We start from the raw sequence: 23,858 nt of genomic DNA on the forward strand, positions 1-23,858 counted from the left end.
GCACTACAAAAAAATGAAGCCTTAATCAGGTTATCAAAAAAGATAAGAGAGGAAAGAGAGCTGCTGGAGGGCAGACAACTTCTGACTATTTTTTTTGGGGGGAGGAAGAATGGGGAGGCTTGCGAGAGAAAAGTGTAACTGTAATTTATCAATTATCCCTTTACCTCAGTGAAGTAGTGTGGTCAAAAGAAGCCTACCGGTACTTTATACAAAGTAAATAATTAAATTGTGCAATGTGACGATACCAGTCTTTCTGCACGGTTTTACTGAGGACAGAGACTTAAAGGGTTAGTTCACCCAAAAATGAAAATTATGTCATTAATGACTCGCCCTCATGTCATTCCAAGCCCGTAAGACCTCCGTTCATCTTCGGAACACAGTTTAAGATATTTTAGATTTAGTCTGAGAGCTTTCTGTCCCTCCATTGAAAATGTAGTACGGTATACTGTCCTTGTCCAGAAAGGAAATAAAGACATCATCAAAGTAGTCCATGTGACATCAGTGGGTTAGTTCGAATTTTTTGAAGCATCGAAAATACATTTTGGTACAAAAATAACAAAAACTACGACTTTATTCAGCATTGTATTCTCTTCCGGTTCTGTTGTCGAGCCGCGTTCACGAGTCCGCAGTGACGCTGATGACGTAAGACGCTGCTGACGTGTTATCTGGTGTGTCCGTGTATTCGGGTTCAAATAAATATGGCTGGGCAAAAAAATGCAAGTCTTCCTCTGTGTCTAAATCCTTAGACATGTTTGCGAAGATTGTTTTGTTTACAGTGTGCGTCTCCCTCAGACTGTAAACGAAGCTCGGCGCACTGATAACACGTCAGCAGCGTCTTACGTCATCAGCGTCACTGAACGCGGCTCGACAACTGAACCGGAAGAGAATACAATGCTGAATAAAGTCGTAGTTTTTGTTCTTTTTGGACCAAAATGTATTTTTGATGTTTCAAAATATTCTAACTAACCCACTGATGTCACATGGACTACTTTGATGATGTCTTTATTTCCTTTCTGGACAAGGACAGTATACCGTGCATACATTTTCAATGGAGGGACAGAAAGCTCTCGAACTAAATCTAAAATATCTTAAACGGTGTTCCGAAGATGAACGGAGGTCTTACGGGCTTGGAACGACATGAGGGTGAGTCATTAATAACATCATTTTCATTTTTGGGTAAACTAACCCTTTAATTAGACACACGCAGATAGACGGCTGCATTCAAACCATAGACAGTAAAAGAGATTCAAACGATCCACGTTTACAAAGCGTTCCTGTTTGTAGCGCTGAGCACTGCAAGTTATATGCTCAACAGACTTCTCTGTGATTGGCTGAGTTGACAAATCAGAATTCCCGTCCGCTTAAGAAATATTTGAAGGCCAGAGCTATTATTTACATTTATATTATTAATGTTAACAATTCACTTATTTAATTAATTTTTTTATTTTATAATAAATTAAATAGTTAAAATTAGTCTGTTTTAAAATTTCTTGCTATGTTATTGTAATTGGTACTCTGAATTTAACCTTGTGAAAATAAAAAAAAAGTTTTGAATAATAGTGAAAATAAAGCGGTGTTGTAAGGGGCCCATCCCTTGGTTCTGTGACCGGGGCCCAACATCTGGTGCTACGCCCCTGTTTCACAGGCACCATAAAAAGAGGAAGGAGTATGTTTTGGTTAGAGATTACTAGCAAAACAACCTTGACCTGAACTGAGGTTGCAGCTTTATCCAGTTTGAGCAGATAGGAAAAAAATTCTCACTTTGCATTTGATGTTCAGATGGTCTGTTTTAGTGTAATGACAAATTTGTTTAAAATTAGATCTTTTGTTTTTCAAATACAGACAGATCCACTTCAGTCAGTTTCCTCGCTCTCAGAGGAAGAGAAGAGAGAGGCTGACAACCAGACAGTACCATCTTTTTTTGAGCTCTTGCTCATGGCCAAAAAGCATAATGTCTCCCTCATATTTGACCTAAAAAATGAGAAGAACTCAACAGGATTCCACAACAGCGACTCCTACTACACCACTGACACTATCAAAAAGTCAGGCATCTCACCAGACAAGGTAATATTGTCTACTGTATACAGCGGGGTCCGAAAGTCTGAGACCATTTGTGAAAATGGTTCTGTGACCATTTTCTAATTTAAGATATTTTTCCATTAAGCTTTCAGAAATGTCATAATTTCTTAGCATCCAAGTGACAAAATCTTTTATTTGTAGCAGTATTATTTATATACTAGTATAGTATTTAATAATATTTTAAATTAGCTTTTTTGTTTTTAGTTTTCTTTTTAATTTTAGTTTAAGTTTTAATAATTCTGTTACAATGTGTTTTTCATTTTTATTATTTCATTTTTTTTTTTTTTTTTAGTTTGGGTAATTTTAGTACTTCAACATAAAGTAATTTTATTTCAGATAAATAGGCAACATTTCTATTTTAAGTTTTTTGAGTTTAATCTTAACCCTAAGGCCCTAAAAAACATGCCTTTTATGAATGCTACATGTTGTTATAAAATTCACTGTCCAAAATGATTAATGCTGTTCTTTTGTGTGTGTGTGTGTGTGTGTGTGTGTTTTTTTCCGCTTTTGCACCATTAAATGTAATTTTAATGCTGTGTATCACTTTCAGATATGGTGGCTTCCCCAAGAATATAGACACAATGTGAGAAATATCTCACCAGGGTTCAAGCAGGTATATAATGTGGTAAACGAAATGGATGCGGATGGTGGAAGCTTCCTGAATATGAAATATAGTTCACTGAGCGCTCATGAAATAAGGTGAGTGTAGGAGGATTGGTGCAGCTTATCTGACATGCAGAGACATGATGCTACCGCTGCTGTTGTGATCTCACAGCCTTAGGGATCATTCTCACAGGGTTTTACTTTCTTACAAAGATGACAAAAAGGCTGTGAAAAACGATGTGCTGATCTATAGCTTAAACACACAAAATGTATCTAATAATGATTATAGTAGCAGGAATGCTGATTGTCCAAACTTCAACACATGAAGATTAATGAGGCCTTTTCCAGACACTGTTTTGTCCGGTTGCGTGCACCTGTCATTTTATAATTTTACCTGACAGTAAAGATGAAGAAATAATCAAATTGAACAAGAAAAGCTTGACTGATGAATAAGACTGCACGTTAAAACGGCCCTGCCACTCCTGTCTATTGTGCAGAAAACTGGCTTGTTGCGACCTGTCGAAAAGGTCGCTGATGTGGAGCCAAAGGCACATGCATAGAGAAGATTTTTGTGTTGTTGTTTTTTTTGTTTTGTTTTTTCACATACATTTTTGTTTATTTCGCTGGACAGTGAGCTGCGGGGAAAAAATGTGTCCGTGAATCTGTGGGTTGTGAATGAGCGCTGGCTCTTCTCATTACTGTGGTGCTCTGGAGCCAGTTCAGTGACCACCAATGCCTGCCACATCTTCAAAAACATGTCTAAGCCTGACTGGCATCTGGTAAATCTCAGCCTATCTTTTCACCTATCACTGTCTATTGTGCCATAAAAGAGAAGCTGTTTCCCCCCCTCATTTATAATTCACATGGGCTTGTCTGAATATGTAACATGTCTGGAATCCTTTGTGTGTTTTTGTATGCATGTAATAATGAAAGGAGCCTAAAACGTACATGGGAATATGGATCTCGGCTGATGTGATATCATTGCTGTTGATGTTTGGGCTGTTTCTTTGGCAAAGGTAAACAATGAAACTCAGCACATACACTGAATAGTATAATGCTGTAGTTGATTAAACTACATTCTTATGGGGACAATTCAAGTTTTACGGATAGATTATAATAGCTTTAAACCTTTAAAAATGTTGTGCTTTATAATTGTTTAAGTCCCCTTTGAGTCAATATTTTTTTCCCTTTGATCACCAAAATGACACATTTAAACATTTTCATCTTAAAATAGCTTGGATGTAACTCTACACCTTTGCTTCATTTAGTATACGCAGACCATAAATATGCAAACCTCCACTCAAACTCGTACTATAAAGAACATACTTTTTTAGCGGTTGTGGAGTAATTATTCAAAATAAGTATCTATACAAGAGAGTATGCGATTTCGGAAACAGCCTATCTTTTGTTCACTGCAGTTTTAAGGAGAAAATACTCAGCAATGGAGTTGACCTAGGAATTTGCACATGGTTGGTTTTAAAAAATATATACATATATATATTTAAAACACCACATAGACGTATAAACAACATTAACTTGAGTTTCACCACAGGGAGTCTTCAATTATAATTGTAGGTTGTCTCGCCCTCAAGCCAGTAAACATCATGTCACCACAAGTGGGAGAGGTTATTTTAATTAGCCTAAAGATTATGAGGCCACATGAATAAAAAAACAACAATGATGAGCACAGATCAATCCTTTATAATGAATACTATATTCCATGAAAAAATAAGAATTGTCATATTTGATTTCATCGTGACTTTAACGGATAGATTTAATAGCTTTAAACTTTTTTAATTGTGTTTTTATATTAGTTTCTTTCTAATATTAATAGTGTATTTAACAGAATTTCTATTTTTAATTTTTGCTCTATAATAAATGTATAAAATGTATTAAAATTATGAAACCAGTAACCATCAGTTATTTTGTAAAACTGACTGCAAGGCAAGCTAACTTGTTACCAACATGAGGCTTATCCAACTTTTTCCCAATAAGTGAAAATGTCCATCATACACAATGTCAAAATTCATACCACCACACAAAATACAAAAAAATACGTACCTACTTCAAGGCTATTGATTATTTATTAATTCTTTCTTTGATGCTCTATTTTTTCAGGGCATTTAACAAATGTTTTAAGATTAATAAATAAAATAAAATAAATTCCCAAGTAGTCAAATTTGGCCCTAATTGAAGAGTTACTCAAATTATAATGGGCATTTTTCTCTTTGTTTGTGAACAGGAAAAGGGACCGTGTTTCTCGTCGAAATAGAAAAGAACAGAGAGGAGTCGCCCTGCTTCAACACTGAAAGATGCATCATATCATGAAAGGGCATTTCCTCGTTTCACTTTTTGAAGGATTGTATATGGTCATCAAAAATAAAATCATGTCATATTAAATGTTTAATGCAGGAAATTCACATAATATTTGTAATTTTATTTAGTTTGCATATACAATGTATTGATTAGGTGGAATGAGATTTGATATAATTTCCTCATTAGGGCAGCAAATTGTGCAATGCTGCCACCCATTGACAAATGTATGTTATTTCAGCCCTTTGTTTTGCATAAGGAAATTAATTTCCTTATGCAAGGGCCTGGTTTCACAGACAGGGCTTAGATTAAGCCAGGATTATTCCTTAGTTCAATTATAGGACATTTAAGTAGCTTTTATAAATGTGCCTTACAAAAAACTTGAGACAAAAAATGGCACTGACATATTTTAAGAAATTTCAGTGCAAGTTGCTTTCAGTTAAAACAGCTCAAACATGCATTTTAGTCTGTGACTAGACTAGACTTAAGCCTTGTTTGTGAAACTGGGGGCAGAACTGTTATTTTTCATTTAAATGGCAATATTTAGATGTTGTTATGGGATAAATTGTAAGGCAATTTTTAAAAGAAAGACTTTGAATGTTGAACCCACTTTATATTAAGTGTCTTTAACTACTTCACTGTAAAAATTATATGATCAACAAGTTATGACATATACATTGCTTTAACTCATCAAAATAAGTTAAGCAATTTTCCCCTTTTTTCTCAAGTTGTACAAGATTTACCATTTTTTTTATGTCAGTTTAATATAATTTAAGTTGAAATGACTTAAACATCCATGTTGATTGTTCTTAAATATATATATATATATATATATATATATATATATATATATATATATATATATATATATATATATATATATATATATATATTACAGTGTATGTACTTTAATTAAATTAATCATTATACCATGCACTTATTGTTTTACATGGTAAATATAAAAAATATCAGCATGCAATTACATTTGTAATTAATTTCTGCAGTTATTGTTATATCATAACAATAACTACCACTAAACATTCCCCTAACTTTAACTGTATCTAACGCTAATTAAGTAGTTAGTCACCTAATATAAAGTGGGACCAAAATAAAATGTTTATACAGAAATGTATTTGTAAAGATTTTTGCAATTTTTATTGATATTCTGGTAAATACGGGCATTATAATTTGTGTAAGTTTAACTGTATTGTTGTATGTGTGTATTTTTTCAAAATGTATTGGAGATCAAGGCTGGTGGGCTAGTACAGTTGACCCGTACAGGGTTTATTTTGAGGTCATAAAAATGAATGTTTGCCCTCCACATTCATTGATTCTTCCAAGATATTTATGCCACAAAAAAAAAGAAAGATAAAAATGTTGTAAAAAAGAGAAAGTGATATTTAAAATATATTAATGTTATAGGGTGAGGAACCATAGGGTGTGCAACAACAAATGTGATAAATAATGCCACCCTGCTAACATCTTTACATCCAATCAATCAGAATGGGAATTTCAATTACTGATTCTTGAAATATTACATTTGGTTCTTAGCCATGAATATATGGATGGCGGCATTATAAAAACAGGCAAATTAAGGAGCACAACATCTTCATTTTAAATATCCAGCTCCCCACTGGTTATTTAAAAGATTGTGAAAATTAATAATATATTATCAATTATATTAATCATAAAATAGTATCCAGCAAATTTGTATTATGCGGTGTTAGTTTGGTTTAAATAAATGTTTAACATTACACTTCAGTCATGATTTTTTTTTTCAAAGGAAAAATATTGTGACCTTGACCTGCATCAAATGATAAAAAAAGTTGGCCAGTTTCCACTGTATGCCATAGCCTAAGTTACATGTTAATGTGAATTCCTTGTATACAAATTAGAAATGTTGTTGCGGTTTCGTTATTACGTTGTTCTATTTGATTAAATGTAATAAAGCAAATGTTTTAATTAAGTCGACCTACGTTAGGTGGTTATAGAACAAATGTGATTTTTTTTATACAGTCTCAACCCAAACGTCAAGCTTCGTGTCACCAAGCAACGCATAGACTGAACGTCTGGATCTGGATCTGGATCTGGAGCGGAGCGACAGAAGAACTCCACTCCGGGATTTTCATTTACCTAAAGCGTTCATAGGGGCGAGAGAAAACACCGGCTTAAAAAAAGATGTGGAAAAACTTGAGGCTCCTTCCTAATCACGCTGGTAATTGATATAATAATGTGTTTTCCCTTTTCTAAAAAAAAAAAAAACCCATCTTTATAGCTAAAAAAAGGGCGACAGACCCACTTGAAGCAGATTCACTCTTTCTCCACTAGGTGGCATGCGACACTTCGGAATAATAATTTCCATGGCCAAACTTGCATCACCCCTTAATGGCAAACAGGGTGTTTTCCGAAAGACTGACGAAATAAATTTCAGGTATATTTGATTTGATCATTTATAGCACTTTTTCCCCTTCCTTTATTCTTTGCTAGCCACAAATTCACACATGATCACATATGATTAGCGTCCGTTATATAATAAAGCTGGATGTTTTCCCACCATAATGACAGTACGCTTATTTATCCACAGTTTACATTTGGATGAAGGATGAGTAAGACCCTGTAGTCTGCAGACCGCCCCCCAGTTCCCCTCAAAACTTCCCAAAGGCAGATAACGGGAAGCTTCACACTCTACTACCACAACACGCATCTCCTGCCAACTGCACTAACTTACTCTCGTCGTCAAGAACTTCCCAAAGAAACAATATCGTCACTGTGGGGAAATTACTTCAAAACTTTTAAAAGTCTGTTCGGAGACAGCTAGAAAGGGACAGCTGGACCCGAGAAGGATTTAAAGCGTTGTTATTTATTTGGAGAACTAGTTAGTCGAAACGTTTTGGATTTACAGTACCAGTTTTCTAACTAACTGCAACAATCTTCACATCATGGTCCATAAATATGGTAAGTTCCGTTAAAACAGTCAACTTTATTCGTTATAAGAAACCGATATCATATAGGCTAATGAAGATATGACAGTAATTACATAGTTTGTAGTTCTTTTACACTTTTCTCGGTGTCGATGTGTATTTTCCAGAGAAATTTCTTTGTGTAAGTTATTTTCAAGTGAATTTTCTTTTAAACCCACATGGGAAACAGGAAGCATTAGTCTGAAGTGGGATTATGTAACTTTTAATAAAAATCCGCTATTCTTTACAGAAGCTTAATGAATGTCAAGTGTATAGGCGACACCATGACCCTGTTTTAACCCATCACAAACTGATGTTTTTGTGGAACCTCCTACCTCTATTAGCCTCGATCATCTTCCCTTCAACCAGCACCCGAAGCATTATACAAATAATACTAAAATCTATCAATATCAATGCATTACCAAAAAATAAAACTAATAAACATTTATTTTAAAGAAAGACAACCCTTACAGAAAAAACACATGAATTTCACATGTTATCACATGTTTTCCACATGTGCCCACATGTGACCACATGTGACCACATATGCCCACATGTGACCACATATGAACAACATGTCATCACATGTGAACAATGTTTCACCACATGTGAACAACATGTCACCACATGCAGTAATGTTCGACCACATGTGAACAACATGTCACCACATGCAGTAATGTTCGACCACATGTGAACAACATGTCACCACATGTGAACTTAATGGAACACGTGGCACATGTGGAAAACATGTTATAGGTAATAATGTGGAGCTCATGTGAAATATATTTGCACGTTGTAATAGGTTTTAACATGTGAATTATGTTACCACGTCACAAATACTGTACATTTTTAGCTTCAATAGCCTTTTTCACACAAAATGCATAGAACATAAAGCTTATAATGCATGTGTATATACTAACACTTATATACACGTATAGTTTTTAATGAGTTTTTGCAATACTTTTATTTCAACACTGTTTACCATTTCTAAAGCTATATTGTAAATATATTTTACATAATCAACAGTATATTATATTTGATATAATCAATAGGCTACTGCAAGCACGTTTTCAAATAAAATAAAGTGGATATTAAACTTTTCATTTTAAGTGCTGCATGATTTTGACGTGGTTTAATCAATGCCGTGCGCGTGAACTTTCGAGTATTTCAAACACTGGAGCGGCCGGCGCGCAGAGTTGCCATGGAAACGGCGCGGGACCACTGCTACTGGTAAGCAACAAAACTCCCTCTCTCGATGTTGTTTAAACTTTTCACGGCTTTTTCCAGGTGAGATTAGTCTCTAAAATCACACGAATAATACACACAACTGTTTTTGACATTTCTCTTACTTGTAATTGACACGATTCTGTTAAAAATTTACATGGTGTAGTGTCTTCGGAAAAAGTCCGTTAGGATCTCAACCGTTTTCTGAAGAGGTAGCAGCTAGCTAGGCTAACGTAATGTTAACTCGGTTGAACTTTTATTTATTAAAGTTTGGGCTTTTAATCACCTCTTATGTGTAGATGAGAGGTTTTGTAAAGGTTTTACTTGGAAGTGAGCTAATTTATTTAACACAAACGTAAACATAACGTATCGGTGATGTTACTTTCAGGAGCAAGAAAATTGGCTGAAACTAACGTTAGCTCAATGGTAACGTTAAACACATTTTGATTAAAAAATGTTCTGTGATTTCAGTAGTAACAAAATAACCCATAACAGAGAGAAAGCTCCACGACTTCAACATTTCTGGAGAAAGCTGCTGCCGGAGAAGTAACGTTAGGACACAGGTGAGCCGAGGAAGCTCATTAAATAACCTCATTTTATTTCTCAATTTGTTTTTTTAAATTGTTTATTTTAAGAAGGTTTTGACATCCAAACGAAGTTACACCGTATGAGCAAAATTAAATGAATAAGTAAACCCAAAAACAAATTCTGTTATCCTAGTTAAGAAATTATATTCTGTATATTCTTTAAATTCTTTCTCTTTTCTGCATTTCACCTCTGCTGTAGCTTCTTTCCTTTCAATAAACCTGGCATTGCATTGTTGGCTCAGTGACAAATGGCTTGTTGTGTTCTTAGATCCTTCAGTGCTGATGCCCTTCAACGGAGCGGAGTGGAGCTGATCTTCATCTCTAAAGCACTATTGATGAACCATATGATTAGTAAGTAAAACGCCAAACATACACTAATGTCAAACATACACTAATTGTCTTGGTACAAATGTTTATGTCTCTTTCTCTTATGTTCACCAAAAAACATTAAAAACAATAATATTGTGAAATAATATAAATAAATAAAAACTGTTTTCTATGTGAATATATTGTAAAATGCAATTACTTCCTATGATCAAAGCTGAATTTTCAGCATCACAGCTTCACATCATCCTTCATAAATTATTCTAATATGACGATTTGATGCTCAAAAAAACATTTATGATTATTATCAGTGTTGAAAACAGTTGTGCTGCTTCATATTTTTGTGTTTTTCAGGATTATTTGATGAATAGAAAGGTTAAAATAACAGCATTTATTTGAAACAGAAATCCTTACTCTCTCTTTTGATCAATTTAATGCATCCTTGCTGAGTAAAAATATGAATTTCTTCTTTTTTTTCTGTTCATTTTTAAATCTATCATTGACCCCAAATGTTTGAACATTAGTGTAAACTACCCTTCATATGTTTGTGGTCTATTTAACAATGAATCCTGGAGGGGAAAAAATGGTTTAAACTGTTACAATGGTTTACACAAACACATTAATCAGCACAACTGTTTTCAACATTGATAATAATCAGAAATGTTTTGGATGTTTACATGGTAAGAATGTATAGAATTCAAATATAAAAAACACTGACTCGTTAGGTCATGTTTACTCATTAAAGTCAGATGATTTCCTATTAATTCAATAGAATATGGTGACTTCAATTTACATGACGTCATGAGCAATCAAGTCATTTATATAGATCAGTGAGTAGTGCCCAGCATATCCAAGTCCACTAAAGGAGATTTCTCGCATTTTACCCCTAAACTCTGGAATATGAAGGTAAAAGAGTATCAAGACTCGAGCATGAACAATAAATACTTGTATGCTAAAATTTACACTCACAGCTCCAAAGTGAAAACCTCACCTAATATGCAATAACGTTGAAAAGATCACGGTTTCTGTCCTGACGAAAATGTTCTATTTTTTATTTTATTTTTTGCTTTGCAGAACAAGTCTGTGACTGACTTAATGAACCCAGTTGCTTTGGATCATGCTCAAAGATGTAAGGGCTACAAAAAGTTAACCAGAACTCTTATGGACTCCATCTTCTCTTTCGAAGAGATGGCAGCATGAACGGAAAAAAAGGGGTTGTTGGTGAAAAAAGAGCCTTGACCTACAAAAGGTGCAGCTAATAATTGGTAAGCATGTCTGAATATCTTTTATCAATAGTTATTATATATGACAAGCGCTGAGCGCGTCCGTCAGCGCCAGCCATAGCGCGGAAAGCACAGTTTGAATCTGACAGTTATGTCACTTCATGTCAAACTTGTTTTCAAATTTTAATGTAATCAATCTCATTTCTTACAGACCATGTCAAAAAGAGGCACCCAGGCATCGGAGGCACTGAGATCAAGGTCTGCATGGCACAAAAGTTAAAAGATCTGAGGAGACGAGCAGAAAGGTAATATTCAGACGATCCAACATCCAAGTGTGATCCCCATGTGGTCTGTTCACATTTGCGAAACCGACATGCGCGAGGACTGATGACTCAGTTTATTCCTCAGTCTACATTGTGATCTAATCACAAACTGTCAATAGTTTTTTTTATAAATGAGACGCACCACTCGTCTTATACAGTTGTTTAAGCAAGATGTATTTCCATAGCATATTTACGTAAAACGTTTAATGACATAATAACATTACAAATGAATAATAATTAATTATTAAGCCCCATAAAAATGCTTTTCAGAAACCTACGGGGTGACGTCACGGACACTACGTCCATATTTTTTTTTACAGTCTATGGTTTGCACTGCCCTAATCTTTGATCTTTTTCTATCCCAAAACAGGATGCCTGCTGCAGGAGACACAAAGGACTGAGACAACACACTTTCACAAACGCACACCACACACACACACATGCGCGTATACCTGCGTTTTTTGCGGCTTTTTATGTATAATTTTAATTTGGTTTTGCTTTGTTTGTTTTAAACATTCAATTTGTATTGCATATTTTGAAATGAAATAAAAAGTGAAAAAATTTTTTTTTTGAATTATTTGTTTTAATGTTGGGAAACATTAGGCTATAGAGCCTACACAAGAACATGGTAGGCCTACCGTTTTCTGTGGTATATTGCTTAATGATTTTTACATGGATTTCACATGAAGTTACAGGTTTACATGGTGTGTAGCTTTAACATGGATTGTTGATGGGTTTCAAATGTCATTCTATGGGTTTCACATGAGATATTTTACATTTCACATGATATCTCATGGGTTTCACATGTGATTAAATGTTTCACATGGGAATTTTACGTTTCACATGTAAGCTCATGGATTTCACATGGGAATTTTGGGTTTCACATGCAATCCCATGGGTTTCACATGTAATCACATGGGTTTCACATGCAATCACATGGGTTTCACATGCAATCCCATGGGTTTCACATGTAATCACATGGGTTTCACATGCAATCCCATGGGTTTCACATGTAATCACATGGGTTTCACATGTAATCACATGGGTTTCACATGGGTTTCACATCCCATGGGTTTCACATGTAATCACATGGGTTTCACATGCAATCCCATGGGTTTCACATGTAATCACATGGGTTTCACATGCAATCCCATGGGTTTCACATGGGAATATACATGGGTTTCACATGAAAATGTTCCAAAACCACACGTTTCCCATGTGCAAATTACCTTTAACATGTGCAAAGCACATGTGTTCCACATATTTCACATGTTAAATTTCACATGTGCAAAATCACATGTCCACGTTGTCACATGGGATCACATGTGTTTTTGCACATGTGAAACTCATGTGGTTTTTCTGTAAGGGAATACACAAGCACCATTTTCAAAGCTTTAGTGTGTTAGCTTTTAAATAAAACACACACATTGTTATTGTAGTGTTCATTGTACACGTGTGCACTTTCATGTTCATAGTTAATGTGATGAACTATACCTGTGTGAACAAGGCGAAGTCAAACTATTTAATTGTGAAAATGGTTAACTAATTCCAACTTTATTTGTTTTCTAATGCATTTTAAGTTTAACTTAAGTGTCCAAATAATTTTGAGGCCACTGAATGGTCTCTGTTAGTCCACAAGAATAACTCACTATACAACACACAAGACTAAATCATTCATTTATTTTTAGCTGTTAGTTGAAAAATTGTTGTTAAACAGCCCTGGTTGAGTCAAACATCTGGCTTCACACCCCTTCCAGGGGCTCTTATAATTATAGGCAAGTAATGTCAGATGTCACACATCTAGCATTGTGCAATGCCTTTTCGGAATTAAACATACAGTTTGAACGTCTAAAAATGTCTTCAGACTGTCACAAGGAGAATGTAGGTAATGGATCATGGATGAAAGGCATTAAAATGATTAGGAGTTGTACTGAAATAGTAATGCTTGTCCTCTCTTTTATTTTAGATACTAAAAGAGCAGTTGGGCTACTGAAACAGTACCAGGCAAGTTTGACTAGCCCAGAGGAACAGGCCCTGAAGACCAGCGTGGAAAAGGTCTCCACCATCTTTGGCAGTCATCTTTTTCATGCTCTGCTGGGTGAGGTTTGTTTCTGTGTAAACTGTAATGGATCTCAAAAAAATAATAATGATTAACTGTCATTATATAGGGCTGTACCACTTGATTCCAGCACATTCCATGCTGAGCAAAATCGTTCTAAGAAGTCGTGTACCTGTTTGTTCAACTTTACTAAATGCTGCTGATGGTTTTCTAAATGGTACATTTTGTTTTTTTGTCCTTGGACCAATTGCCTCAATGTCCTCCTTTACATTAACACTGGCTTTAGGATGTAATAGTTTTACCCAGTAAACAAACACATTATTGACTCTACCTTACAAATTAACTTGCACCTTCTGTGACTTTTACAAGTGTGTTATTTTGTTTTGTAAAACAGACCTATTGGAACTTGCTCATCTTTTACACTCATTTAGATGTGACATTAACCAAGTTTTGATTTATTAGATTAAGTCACATAAATAGGTTCTTTCAGTATAAAAACAAAAGGTTGTCTGTTTTTAAATGACATCTTGAATGAGACATTGCTGTTGTCTCCAACGGCTTGATCTTTAACATGGATTTGAGAACTCGACTTATACAGTAAATTACAAAATGTTTACCAAAGTTTGTGCCACTGTTCTCATGTTACACAGCGAATCAGACTTTCACAACCCCAACTGATTTATCAATGCTGTGGAAATGTTCTGTCATATTTTAATGATGTCTCACAACAGCCACAAAAAGAAAACATACAAGTAATAATAGATATCACTGTTATGCTAGATGCATCTAACTAAAATAAGAGATTTCCTAACTTATTTTTAGTTTTTGTCCTGCAAAGGAAACAAATTAGTCCCATTATGAAACGGTTGAGTGGTTATCTTAATTACCAGGCCCCGTGTTTAATGAGGCATGCCTGCTGCTGTTGCTGTGATGCAGAAGAGTAGGACCACAGGGGCTGTGACCAAGACATGGGGTTGTGTTGCCATGGGACTGTAGTGAGGAGAGGGACAGGTTTCCCCCTGATCTTTACTCATGAGTTTTCTCATATGCCGGTGGTGATAGGCATGATAAGCTTATTATGAAGTAAACGTGATATTGATGTTTTGTCTATTCTATAAAGAGTTGGCATAGAAAATAACAAAAATTTTATAGTTATAGGGTCAATTTTATAGCCATTAGCCTACTCCAGTCTTCAGTCAGTGTCACATGATCCTTCAGAAATTATACTAATATGCTGGTTTGCAGCTCAAGAAGGATTTTGTTTTCTTATCAATGTTGAAAACAGTTGTGCTGTTTAATATTTTTGTGAAAACTGTGATTTTTTTTAAACGATTATTTAAAAACGAGTGCTGTCAAATTGATTAATTGCGATTAATCGCATCTAACCACAAAACCAGTCACATGGGTCAATTTTTTGATTGAGCTGAATACATACGCTTCCCATTGATGTATTGGTTTGTTAGGATAGGACAATATTTGGACGAGATACAACTATTTGAAAATCTGGAATCTGAGGGTGCAAAAAAATCTAAACATTGAGAAATCGCCTTTAAAGTTGTCCATTTATGTTTGCGATTGTGCTGCATTCACTCACAAAAATAAATGTTTTATATATTTACGGTAGTAAATATTAACTAATATTAACTAAATATAAAAAAAAATACAAAATATCTTCATGGAACATGATCTTTACTTAATATCCTAATGATTTTTGCCATAAAAGAAAATCAATAATTTTGACCCAAACAATGTATTGTAACGGAGATATAAAATATACCACAAATATACCCGTGCGACTTGTGACTGGTTTTGTGATCCAGGGTCACATATGTGTGTATGTTATTCAATTTGTATATTATATATACAGTATGTCTGTGTGTGTGTATATTGAAACATCTAGTTCTATTAGCTTTACTTACTTTACATATACACATATATACAGTATGTGTATAAATATGTGTGTGCGTGTGTGCATACAGTGAATATACACACACAGATATGTATAATGTATATATATATAAATGTAATAATATATAAACACACACATATATTATGTAAACACAAACTTTTACGTTAGATGCGATTAATCGATTTGACAGCACTAATGGAAATGTTTTGTATATCAAGTCTGAACTGTCATTTTTGAACAGTTCAAAGCATCCTTGCTGAATAAAATTGATGTATTTAAAAAAAAAATCCCCAAACTTTTGAACGATAGAGTTTAAATTGTTTCATTTTTTAGTTAAAAGGCATTTGGAGATTGTTGAGGGCATTTACCTTTTTATTATAATGTCTCTGGTATTAGAGAAAGTGTCAGTCACTTAAAATATTCATATTTATGTTTCATAGTGGTGAGCTGTATGATTTAGGCCTAAAGGGTTTTAGATAATTTTCTGAAAGAAACTTGGCTCCTGCTACTGGCATTTAGGTATATGTCAGCATTTAGCAGGCCAAACAGATGTTACAAATGCTCTTATTTATATTACTTTGAATCAGTCCCAGACCAGTCCACTTTTATAGAGTCCCAGTCCGAAACTGGCATGACACAGTAAGCGGATAAGGATTCCACACATTCCAGAAAAAGGCCGGATCATTAGCAGGAATGTGGGATAACATGTTGGTAGATTGATAAACAAACAGTTCTTGGCCGCTGTGCTGTACTCTCTTCTGACCTCAGACCAGATTAGGCAGGGTGTTACGCTTTGTGCAGGACGGCCCATTCGCTCGCTCAGGTACTGAGAAGAGGGGTCATGTAAGGCTGAGTTAAGCAACATGTGGTTTCAATCATCTCTCCTGCCTCTTGGGTGTTGGCCAGAGTTAAAAAAGGGAATACAATACGAATTCTAGCAAAATGAGGAGGATTGAGGGTGGATAAATTAGCACCAAGTTTAATTTTTATATTATTTTATATTGAAACATTATAGTATTATTATTTCATATTATATTTTGTATTAATATATTGAATGATTTATATTAGATTATTCACCTAATTAAAGTGTTCTTAGACTCTAAAGTCGAAAGCTTTTTGATTTATGTGGCATCAAAGAAGAAGAATTCATTGAATATATTGGGGATTCAATGAGGCTGTACCAATTCAGTTCTGTGATGCACTGTGGGAGGAGGGAAAATTTGTTTGGTTGTCTGCATGATTGCACAATTTCGAACAAAGGTTTTCCTAACTGCACACTCATCTCTTTGTTTCCAAACACACAAAGAGATTAGGGATCACACAGGTTCTGTGACCAAATTTGACCCAATATCAAGGCAGGGCTATTTTAATTGTTGGGGAAAACTGACAATCCATAATTCCCCAGTACTTTCCAAGTTAAACTAGTCCATGCTGTAAAAAAAAACTGTAGTTCCTCCTACAGTTTTTAGATACTGTAACAAGTCCTACTTCACTTTCACTTTCTAACCACATTTCTAATACTTCCCCCCACAAGTTTAATAGAAAAACAATGTAAAACCGCTAGAGTAAAAGCCTGTTAATTTATTCCTCACTAAGCATCACCTTAAAATTGTCAATCCTACCTTAGAATATTTTGCAGTCTGCATTTTTATCAATTTAAATCAATTGATAAATTTAGTGCAGCCTTGCTGAATAAAATTATTAATTTCTATTTTTTAAAAACTTACTGACCCCAAACTTTAAGACGGTATTGTAAGTCTGTCAATAATCTGTGTGTTTTTGTAGTATTAAACAAAATTTCACAATAATTATTGAAATATATGGTAAAATATTATAAATTGACACAAGGTACCCAGAGGATAAAAGTGGTGTTTTTTTCTTTTACAAATCTCTGCAGTTGTATGGTAAATTACCATACAGTATGATGGCAAATTATATTAGATGTGTAATTTGTACATTAAAGTATTATAAAAAGGATGAAATAAGACTTACCATATATAATATTAATGAATGAATTTAGTTTCTGTATATGTGATCAACTGATTCAGGGCAATTTTTAACACCAGCCAAGTTTTAAAACCAAAATCAGTTTTTAACAAATCAAATATGTGTGGACTTCATACTGACATTGAAATGAGTTAAACCTAGTGAAAAGGAGAGCAGTTGTGTAAAAATGATTCTGTGGAGAGGACTGTGCAGTTAAGTAAAAGGACTTTATGTTTTTTGTTCAGTGGCCAGGAATTTATGTGGTCTTTTAGGATTTACTTGGATCTGGGAACATTCTGCTGGAATGCATTTTTTTGGGGGAAAAGTATAATTTAACTAGGAGGACTTTGTCTGAGATAAATGTGCCCATATATCAAAGTATGTTTTACAGAACCGATTGTCTACATTCAGCTGCAAAACGATTTTAGTGAACACACAATCTGTTACATCCATGTGTTTTAATGCTGAGAGAAAGTAGCCCTATATGAATAATCATTGATGTTGCCTGCTACTGTATGTTTCACTCAAAAATGCATTTGAGGGGAAAGGTCTCCTTGATGAAGATACTTACACATCTTCAAAGCCATTCAAGACAGCTTTACTAAACGAGGAGGTGTTTCCGTCTGACACACTTATACATTTCCATTCATCATACAGCTGCATGTTTTATAATCATGCACCATTTAGTGGAAGACTCTACGCTTTAGTTTACTTTCTCCGTCGCTCTCTTTTTTTTCTCTGCTCTCTCACTTTCTCATCTGGCTCTGGCCAGCCAGGCGATGAAACCGCTTCCCACACACTGTTCTCCTCCCACTCACACAGGCTCACACAGACACAGATGAGTCACATAGCCCCATTCTTCTTCTGTCTTTCCCGCTGCACCCCAGTGGGACTCCATTACTGCCCCTAACAGCCCCCACACACACACACACGTACATTGTCCGCATGTGTTGCCAGTCCAAGTTCACTGCGTATCTCTCCAAAAAAGTTATTTTCTCTAGCTCTTTCTTCTTCCGTCTTAAAAAAGATTTGCTCGTTTCTTCCATTGCAAAGGGGGCCGAGAGTGTTATGCTTCAAAGGCACAGCGAGGTAACAAGCATCTCATTATGTTGTTAGTTCAGGCTGTGGGCCAGTGTGGGAGTGTGGGTGACATCAGCAGTATTGTCTCCCTCCATTCTCATCAGCTGGTCGCCCCTCTGTTGGTGACCACAGACCACAGCAGTTAGTGACCTGAGAGGTAATGAGGTAAGACGTATAGAGGGTAGAAGGATGAGGTAAAGAAACAAGTCGTTCTGGTTCGAAGAGATGTTTGAAGGTAGGGTAGGCAATTTCGAGAGGCCAGCAACAGCAAGCCAGCTTTGAAAGCATAAGATCCCACCCCTCCTTCAGAGCACTCTCCAAAGCCCCGCCTCCCCCAAAACACATTTGGACTGAATGCAATGATTGGATGAATATTTTTTTTGTCCTGAGACTTTCACAGAAGATATATGTACATTTTAAATATTTTTACCACTTCTATTATTGATTGCAATCAGGATGTGCAGAGAGTTTAATCCAGTATAACAAAACGTTTATGAAGAACATTGCCTACCCTTTGAGGGCACGACTAGGACGGTAAAAGTCTGGCTTTGATGTAACAGACTTTTTAAAAAAAATATTAAAGTATTACAATACATAGAGCAATGAACACATATGAAGTCGGAAGTTGCGATAGTCCCCCTAATCCCTATTTTGATGAATATCCGAATGAAACAGCTTCTCGAACAAGAAAAAAAATCTTGTACGGGAATTGATTTTGGCCACTGGGAATTGATTGTATCATTGTGGTTGGCTATTGCTGTGGTCTCATGTGAGTGACAGGTTGTCCTGCCCTTGCACCCAGAAACAAGTCACCAGAGAAGAGAGTTGCTGGAGTGAGAGTAAATTAGTTATTTATTTTTTTAAGTAATGATGCGCACAAATAAATCATTTATAATATATACCGCAATATTCCATAAAAAATAAGAATTGTCAAATCTGATTTCATGGTGACTTTAAGCAATAAGACAAGAGTAAGAATGTTGTTGTTCAGAAAATTACAGCCATTCTGATATTCAGACCATTAGAATGATTATGATATTGCTTTTATATAACTGTAAACAATAATATCAAGAGGTTAATATTGAGTAACTCGTATATGTCACATTAGTGAAATTCCGGGCAAAACAGGTCAATTGTCAGGTGTTACAGAAGTCACTTTCAAACCAAGCAATTTTCTGTAGGCCAACATTCGAGTGGCGAATTCGAGTGACAAATTTGAACACAAGCGATGTATTGGGATCTCCAGATTGCGTGGATTCCTATTAAATTCCTATTATATGTCCACAGATTATATTCGCTTGCTTTTGCAACTTTAATGTGCATATAGGCCTACAGTATTGTGGATAGAGAAGAGAAGCCAACCACTTTGAGGACTCAATTTATGGTATTTTTTGTCCAATGCTTTAGATAAACCCAACAATTTGCTGCAATTACCTCTGCAAAACACTTTTCACTTGTTTGATTTGAGCGATCTAAGCAAGTTTCCTATGTACTGGTTTTATTCTGAATAGTTATAATGCCACAGCTCTGCTATAGTGTGTACTGATGATTTTAACATGTTATTTTTAATTGTCCCAATTTGCACTAGTGTAATTAGCTCACAGCTTTATGCTTGACCCTCAACACCAGAGCCACTGTTACCTCTGCTAATGTCTGCAGGCACTGTGCTGTCGTGAGTCACGATAAAAGCCTCTCTAAGTGAGTGTGATTGCTCTGGCTCACTAAACCCAGTATGGACAGGAATTTTGGATGAGGCCCCTGGACGATATTTATAGAGACCCACAATAGTGGGAGCGATGCTCAAGTTGAGCCAAAAGTTGACATTGCTCTTGACCTTCCACACTTGACTTGTGAAGACTGTGCACCTGTGCTTTTGGCATGGCTAAAAGACTTACTAATCTATTGTTGAGGACCATTAAAGGGTAGTTCCCTTTCGAGTGGAACTCAACGCCACATCATGGCTTGACGCTATGGGAACGCTGAAGCATACACACACTAATCAGCGTTTGGCTGAGCACGATGACATAGCTACGTAGCGTACTACGTCACTGAAACCATGCATAAATAGATGCCATGCCAGCGTGTAGCCAGCTTCTTTGTCTTCAGAAGCCGTATGTGTGGGCCAAGTTAAACCTTGAGTGGCCTGATTAAAAGAGAGAAAAGAAACTAGATGGCTGCTATTTGACATCTGTCCGAGAGCTACCTCCCCGCTGCCAGCTACCTTTCTTCCCGGACCTTTTTTCCGGATTGAGGTTCATCGAAGAATCCGTAATCAGCGGTAGTGCATATGCAGGCCACTTTGACATTCTCTATGGTGGTCGGTATGCACACGGGTATGCAGCGGTGCCGAGGGTGGAAGAGATGTTTACGGGCTATCTTTCCCCCTCAAACGCATCATTCTGGAGGAAGCCTGCCTTATCCACCAAGTCTTGTAGGGCAGTGATCTCAAACTCAATTCTTGGAGTGCCACAGCTCTGCACAGTTTTGCTCCAACCCTAAACAAACACACTTGATCCAGCTAATCAAGGTCTTCAGGATTACTAGAAACTTCCTTGCAGGTGTGAGTTGGAGCTGGTTGGAGCTAAACTTTGCAGAGCTGTGGCCCTCCAGGAATTGAGTTTGAGATCACTGCCCTACAAGGCTTGGTGGACAAGGCAAGCTTCCTCCACGATGACCACTGTTGTAGGGCCACTTCACCCCTTGTGGGTAAGGCTTACACAGCAGTGGGTCATGCTGGGGTGCCCTCTGCACACCATGGCGGTTTTGCAGGCTTACCAGTTTGACCTGCTCAGAGAATTGGATTATGGCGAGGGATTAGCACCGGAGGCAGTGAAAGAGTTACGCAGGACCACAGACCTCGCCCTCCACTTGACCAAGTAAATGCCTGCACTATTAGCCGTTTCATGGCTGCTATGGTTGTTACGGTGTAGCATCTGTTGCTAAACGTCACTGTGATCAAGGAAAGAGACAAGGCTTTCCTCCTGAATGCCTCAATCTCGCCTTCTGGTCTGTTCAGCAGATACCATGAGGTCAAGAAGCAGTTGATGGCGCTCAGGGAATTTATCCCTCGCCATTTCCAGGAGTCGGCACCATCTACCAGCTGCTCCAGGGCAGAGTGATAGGAGGAAAGAACAGAAAGCCAACATGGCGGCCCGTGTCCCCCTGCCCCCATGCGCAAAAATAAGAGGGCCAGGAAGCGTGCTCAGGCACAGCCATCCCGGGGATGTTATTTCCTCTAAGATGGCAAAGAAAAAGTTCTGACAATTCTGGGCCCTGGCCCCTGAAGGTGTCTCCTCCTGGGGGAGGTCTGTGTACACCACAACATTGTGTGCCCAAATTCCCCCGGGATCCTCGGCAGGCATTTCCACTCACCCTGTCACTAATTGTGATTCAGAGAGTGGAGGCGCCCAACAGAATATTTGCCCCATCTTCTCTCAAGAGTGATTAAAAAATTTGGCCAGTTTGGTAGGTCCCTTTCAGTTTGCGGATTCGGCTGCTTCCGATTCTAGATATAAGTGGCCTGAACCGTACTCTTCAGAAATACAGGTTCAAGATTCTCACCCTGAAGCTAATCGTGTTGCAAATCCAGTTCGAGGACTGGTTTGTGATAGTAGATCTGAAGGACACATCGGGCTACGTGCTCTATGACTTAGACGATGGAGTGCGGTTCTCGATGGCCGTCCAGCCAGTGGGCTTTGAGGGGACCTTCATCTTCACTGGTACATAATTTTTCTAGAAACGAGGGCAGCGTTCATAACTCTGAAACATTTCCTTTCATTCCTGAGAGAGTATCATGTGTTATTCCACACAGGGTTTAAAAGGGGTTTAAAAGCTTTAAAGGAGTTTCTGTTGGAAGACATTCTCTGGCGTCTCGGTTCTTGCATGGTGCCGGTCACGAGTTCTGTTTTGAGACCTAGCATTGGTCCTGGGTGTGTTAGCAGAAGCAACATTTGAAGCTTTGTAGTCAGTTTAAGAGAAAATGATGACCATTATGTTGGCAAAACATTAGTTTCTCTGAAAAAATGCAAAAGTTTTGTGAGCGAAAGTTATCGGGGAAACCCAAAAGTTTTGCGAGATAACTCAAAAGCCTTGAAACATTTTTTCTCCCATCTCATGTTTTTTTTAATTTATCATCATCATGTTCTTTTAGGGGCTCCGTACATGTCTTCCAAAAGCATATTACTTTCTTTACACTGTGAAACTATACTGTACTGTACTTTACACTATAGTATTCTGGAGCTGCTCTTTGCAAGCGAGTCTATGGATTTAAAGCAATATTTTAGTGAATAACAACTTTGTGTGTGTGTGTTCCTCAAACTAATTTTACATCTTCATAAGACTTGGAATATGTTGCACAAGTATGTAGTGCTTTTATGATACATTTATGATGTTTTTTTGTCCTTTTGGGAGTTCTTGGTCTCCATCCACTTTTATTTAGTGAAAGAGAGAAATCTGGATTTTCTGCTAAAAAGATGTTTCACTCTGGAAAGTAAGTCATACAGGGTTATAACAATATGAGGGCGTGTAAATGAAAATTCTAAATGGGAAATTTCATTTTTGAGTTATTTAATCCTTTAGCATAAATGTTGGAATGCCAACATTATTTATACTACACATTGTCATTTTGTTGTATTATTTTTACAATTTTATTTAGAATCATATGCACATAATATCATAGTGCCAACAGCAACCTTGCATACATCTGCTATCAATCTAAAAATGTAATGGAGGTATTACATTTTTCAGTGTAAATACCTGCATTATTTAAATGGATGCATTCAATGACATCGCTATTCCATTATTCTCAGATATTCAGGAATGCTACGAAGTAACCCTGCAAATGAATGCAGCACAAAATGGAGTTAAAGAGAGCAACTCTGTGGACACATGGGAGGTAAGAGCCCCAGAGAAAGGGCAGCTTTATTTTATTACATGCCATTATTTACTCTTCCTCATGTTGTTCCAAACCCTTATATCTCTGTTATCATAAACAAATCTGACCTGTCTAGTTCTCATGTTCAAGTCACTGACTCGAGCCAGTCAAAGCAGTTAACAGCTCACAGCAGGTGAAGATTATCACTGAATATCTTAAATCTAGCCTGTTATTTGCTCAACGCTATCATGTGGTTTAAGCAATGTAGCACAAGAGTCATATGGACCATTTTTATGATACTTTTATGGTGCATTT

General features: G+C 36.5%; 2 protein-coding genes across 3 annotated transcripts in view; both read left to right on the plus strand.

Annotated features, from left to right (window-relative positions):
• The window catches only part of gdpd2 (glycerophosphodiester phosphodiesterase domain containing 2), a 28,324-nt gene extending 23,080 nt beyond the window's left edge, over nucleotides 1-5,244 (plus strand). The window contains exons 11-15 of the mRNA XM_056238346.1: nucleotides 1,843-2,064; nucleotides 2,630-2,778; nucleotides 3,314-3,461; nucleotides 3,616-3,698; nucleotides 4,925-5,244. Coding sequence (XP_056094321.1) covers nucleotides 1,843-2,064; nucleotides 2,630-2,778; nucleotides 3,314-3,461; nucleotides 3,616-3,698; nucleotides 4,925-4,991 — 669 coding nt within the window. The 3' untranslated portion in view covers nucleotides 4,992-5,244. The remainder of the gene's footprint in view (nucleotides 1-1,842; nucleotides 2,065-2,629; nucleotides 2,779-3,313; nucleotides 3,462-3,615; nucleotides 3,699-4,924) is intronic.
• Nucleotides 5,245-7,668: 2,424 nt separating this feature from the next.
• Nucleotides 7,669-23,858, plus strand: part of LOC130072985 (disks large homolog 3-like) — an 88,345-nt gene continuing 72,155 nt past the window's right edge. The window contains exons 1-3 of one of the 2 annotated variants that reach the window (XM_056238335.1): nucleotides 7,669-7,950; nucleotides 13,603-13,734; nucleotides 23,479-23,564. In XM_056238335.1, coding sequence (XP_056094310.1) covers nucleotides 7,935-7,950; nucleotides 13,603-13,734; nucleotides 23,479-23,564 — 234 coding nt within the window. In that variant the 5' untranslated portion in view covers nucleotides 7,669-7,934. The remainder of the gene's footprint in view (nucleotides 7,951-13,602; nucleotides 13,735-23,478; nucleotides 23,565-23,858) is intronic. The other variant, XM_056238340.1, reaches the window with a different exon arrangement.

This window comes from Rhinichthys klamathensis, unplaced genomic scaffold (genome assembly GCF_029890125.1).
Source record: "Rhinichthys klamathensis goyatoka isolate OS25496 unplaced genomic scaffold, OSU_Roscu_1.1 h1tg000520l_1, whole genome shotgun sequence".
In the NCBI taxonomy this organism is placed as follows: Eukaryota; Metazoa; Chordata; class Actinopteri; order Cypriniformes; family Leuciscidae; genus Rhinichthys; species Rhinichthys klamathensis.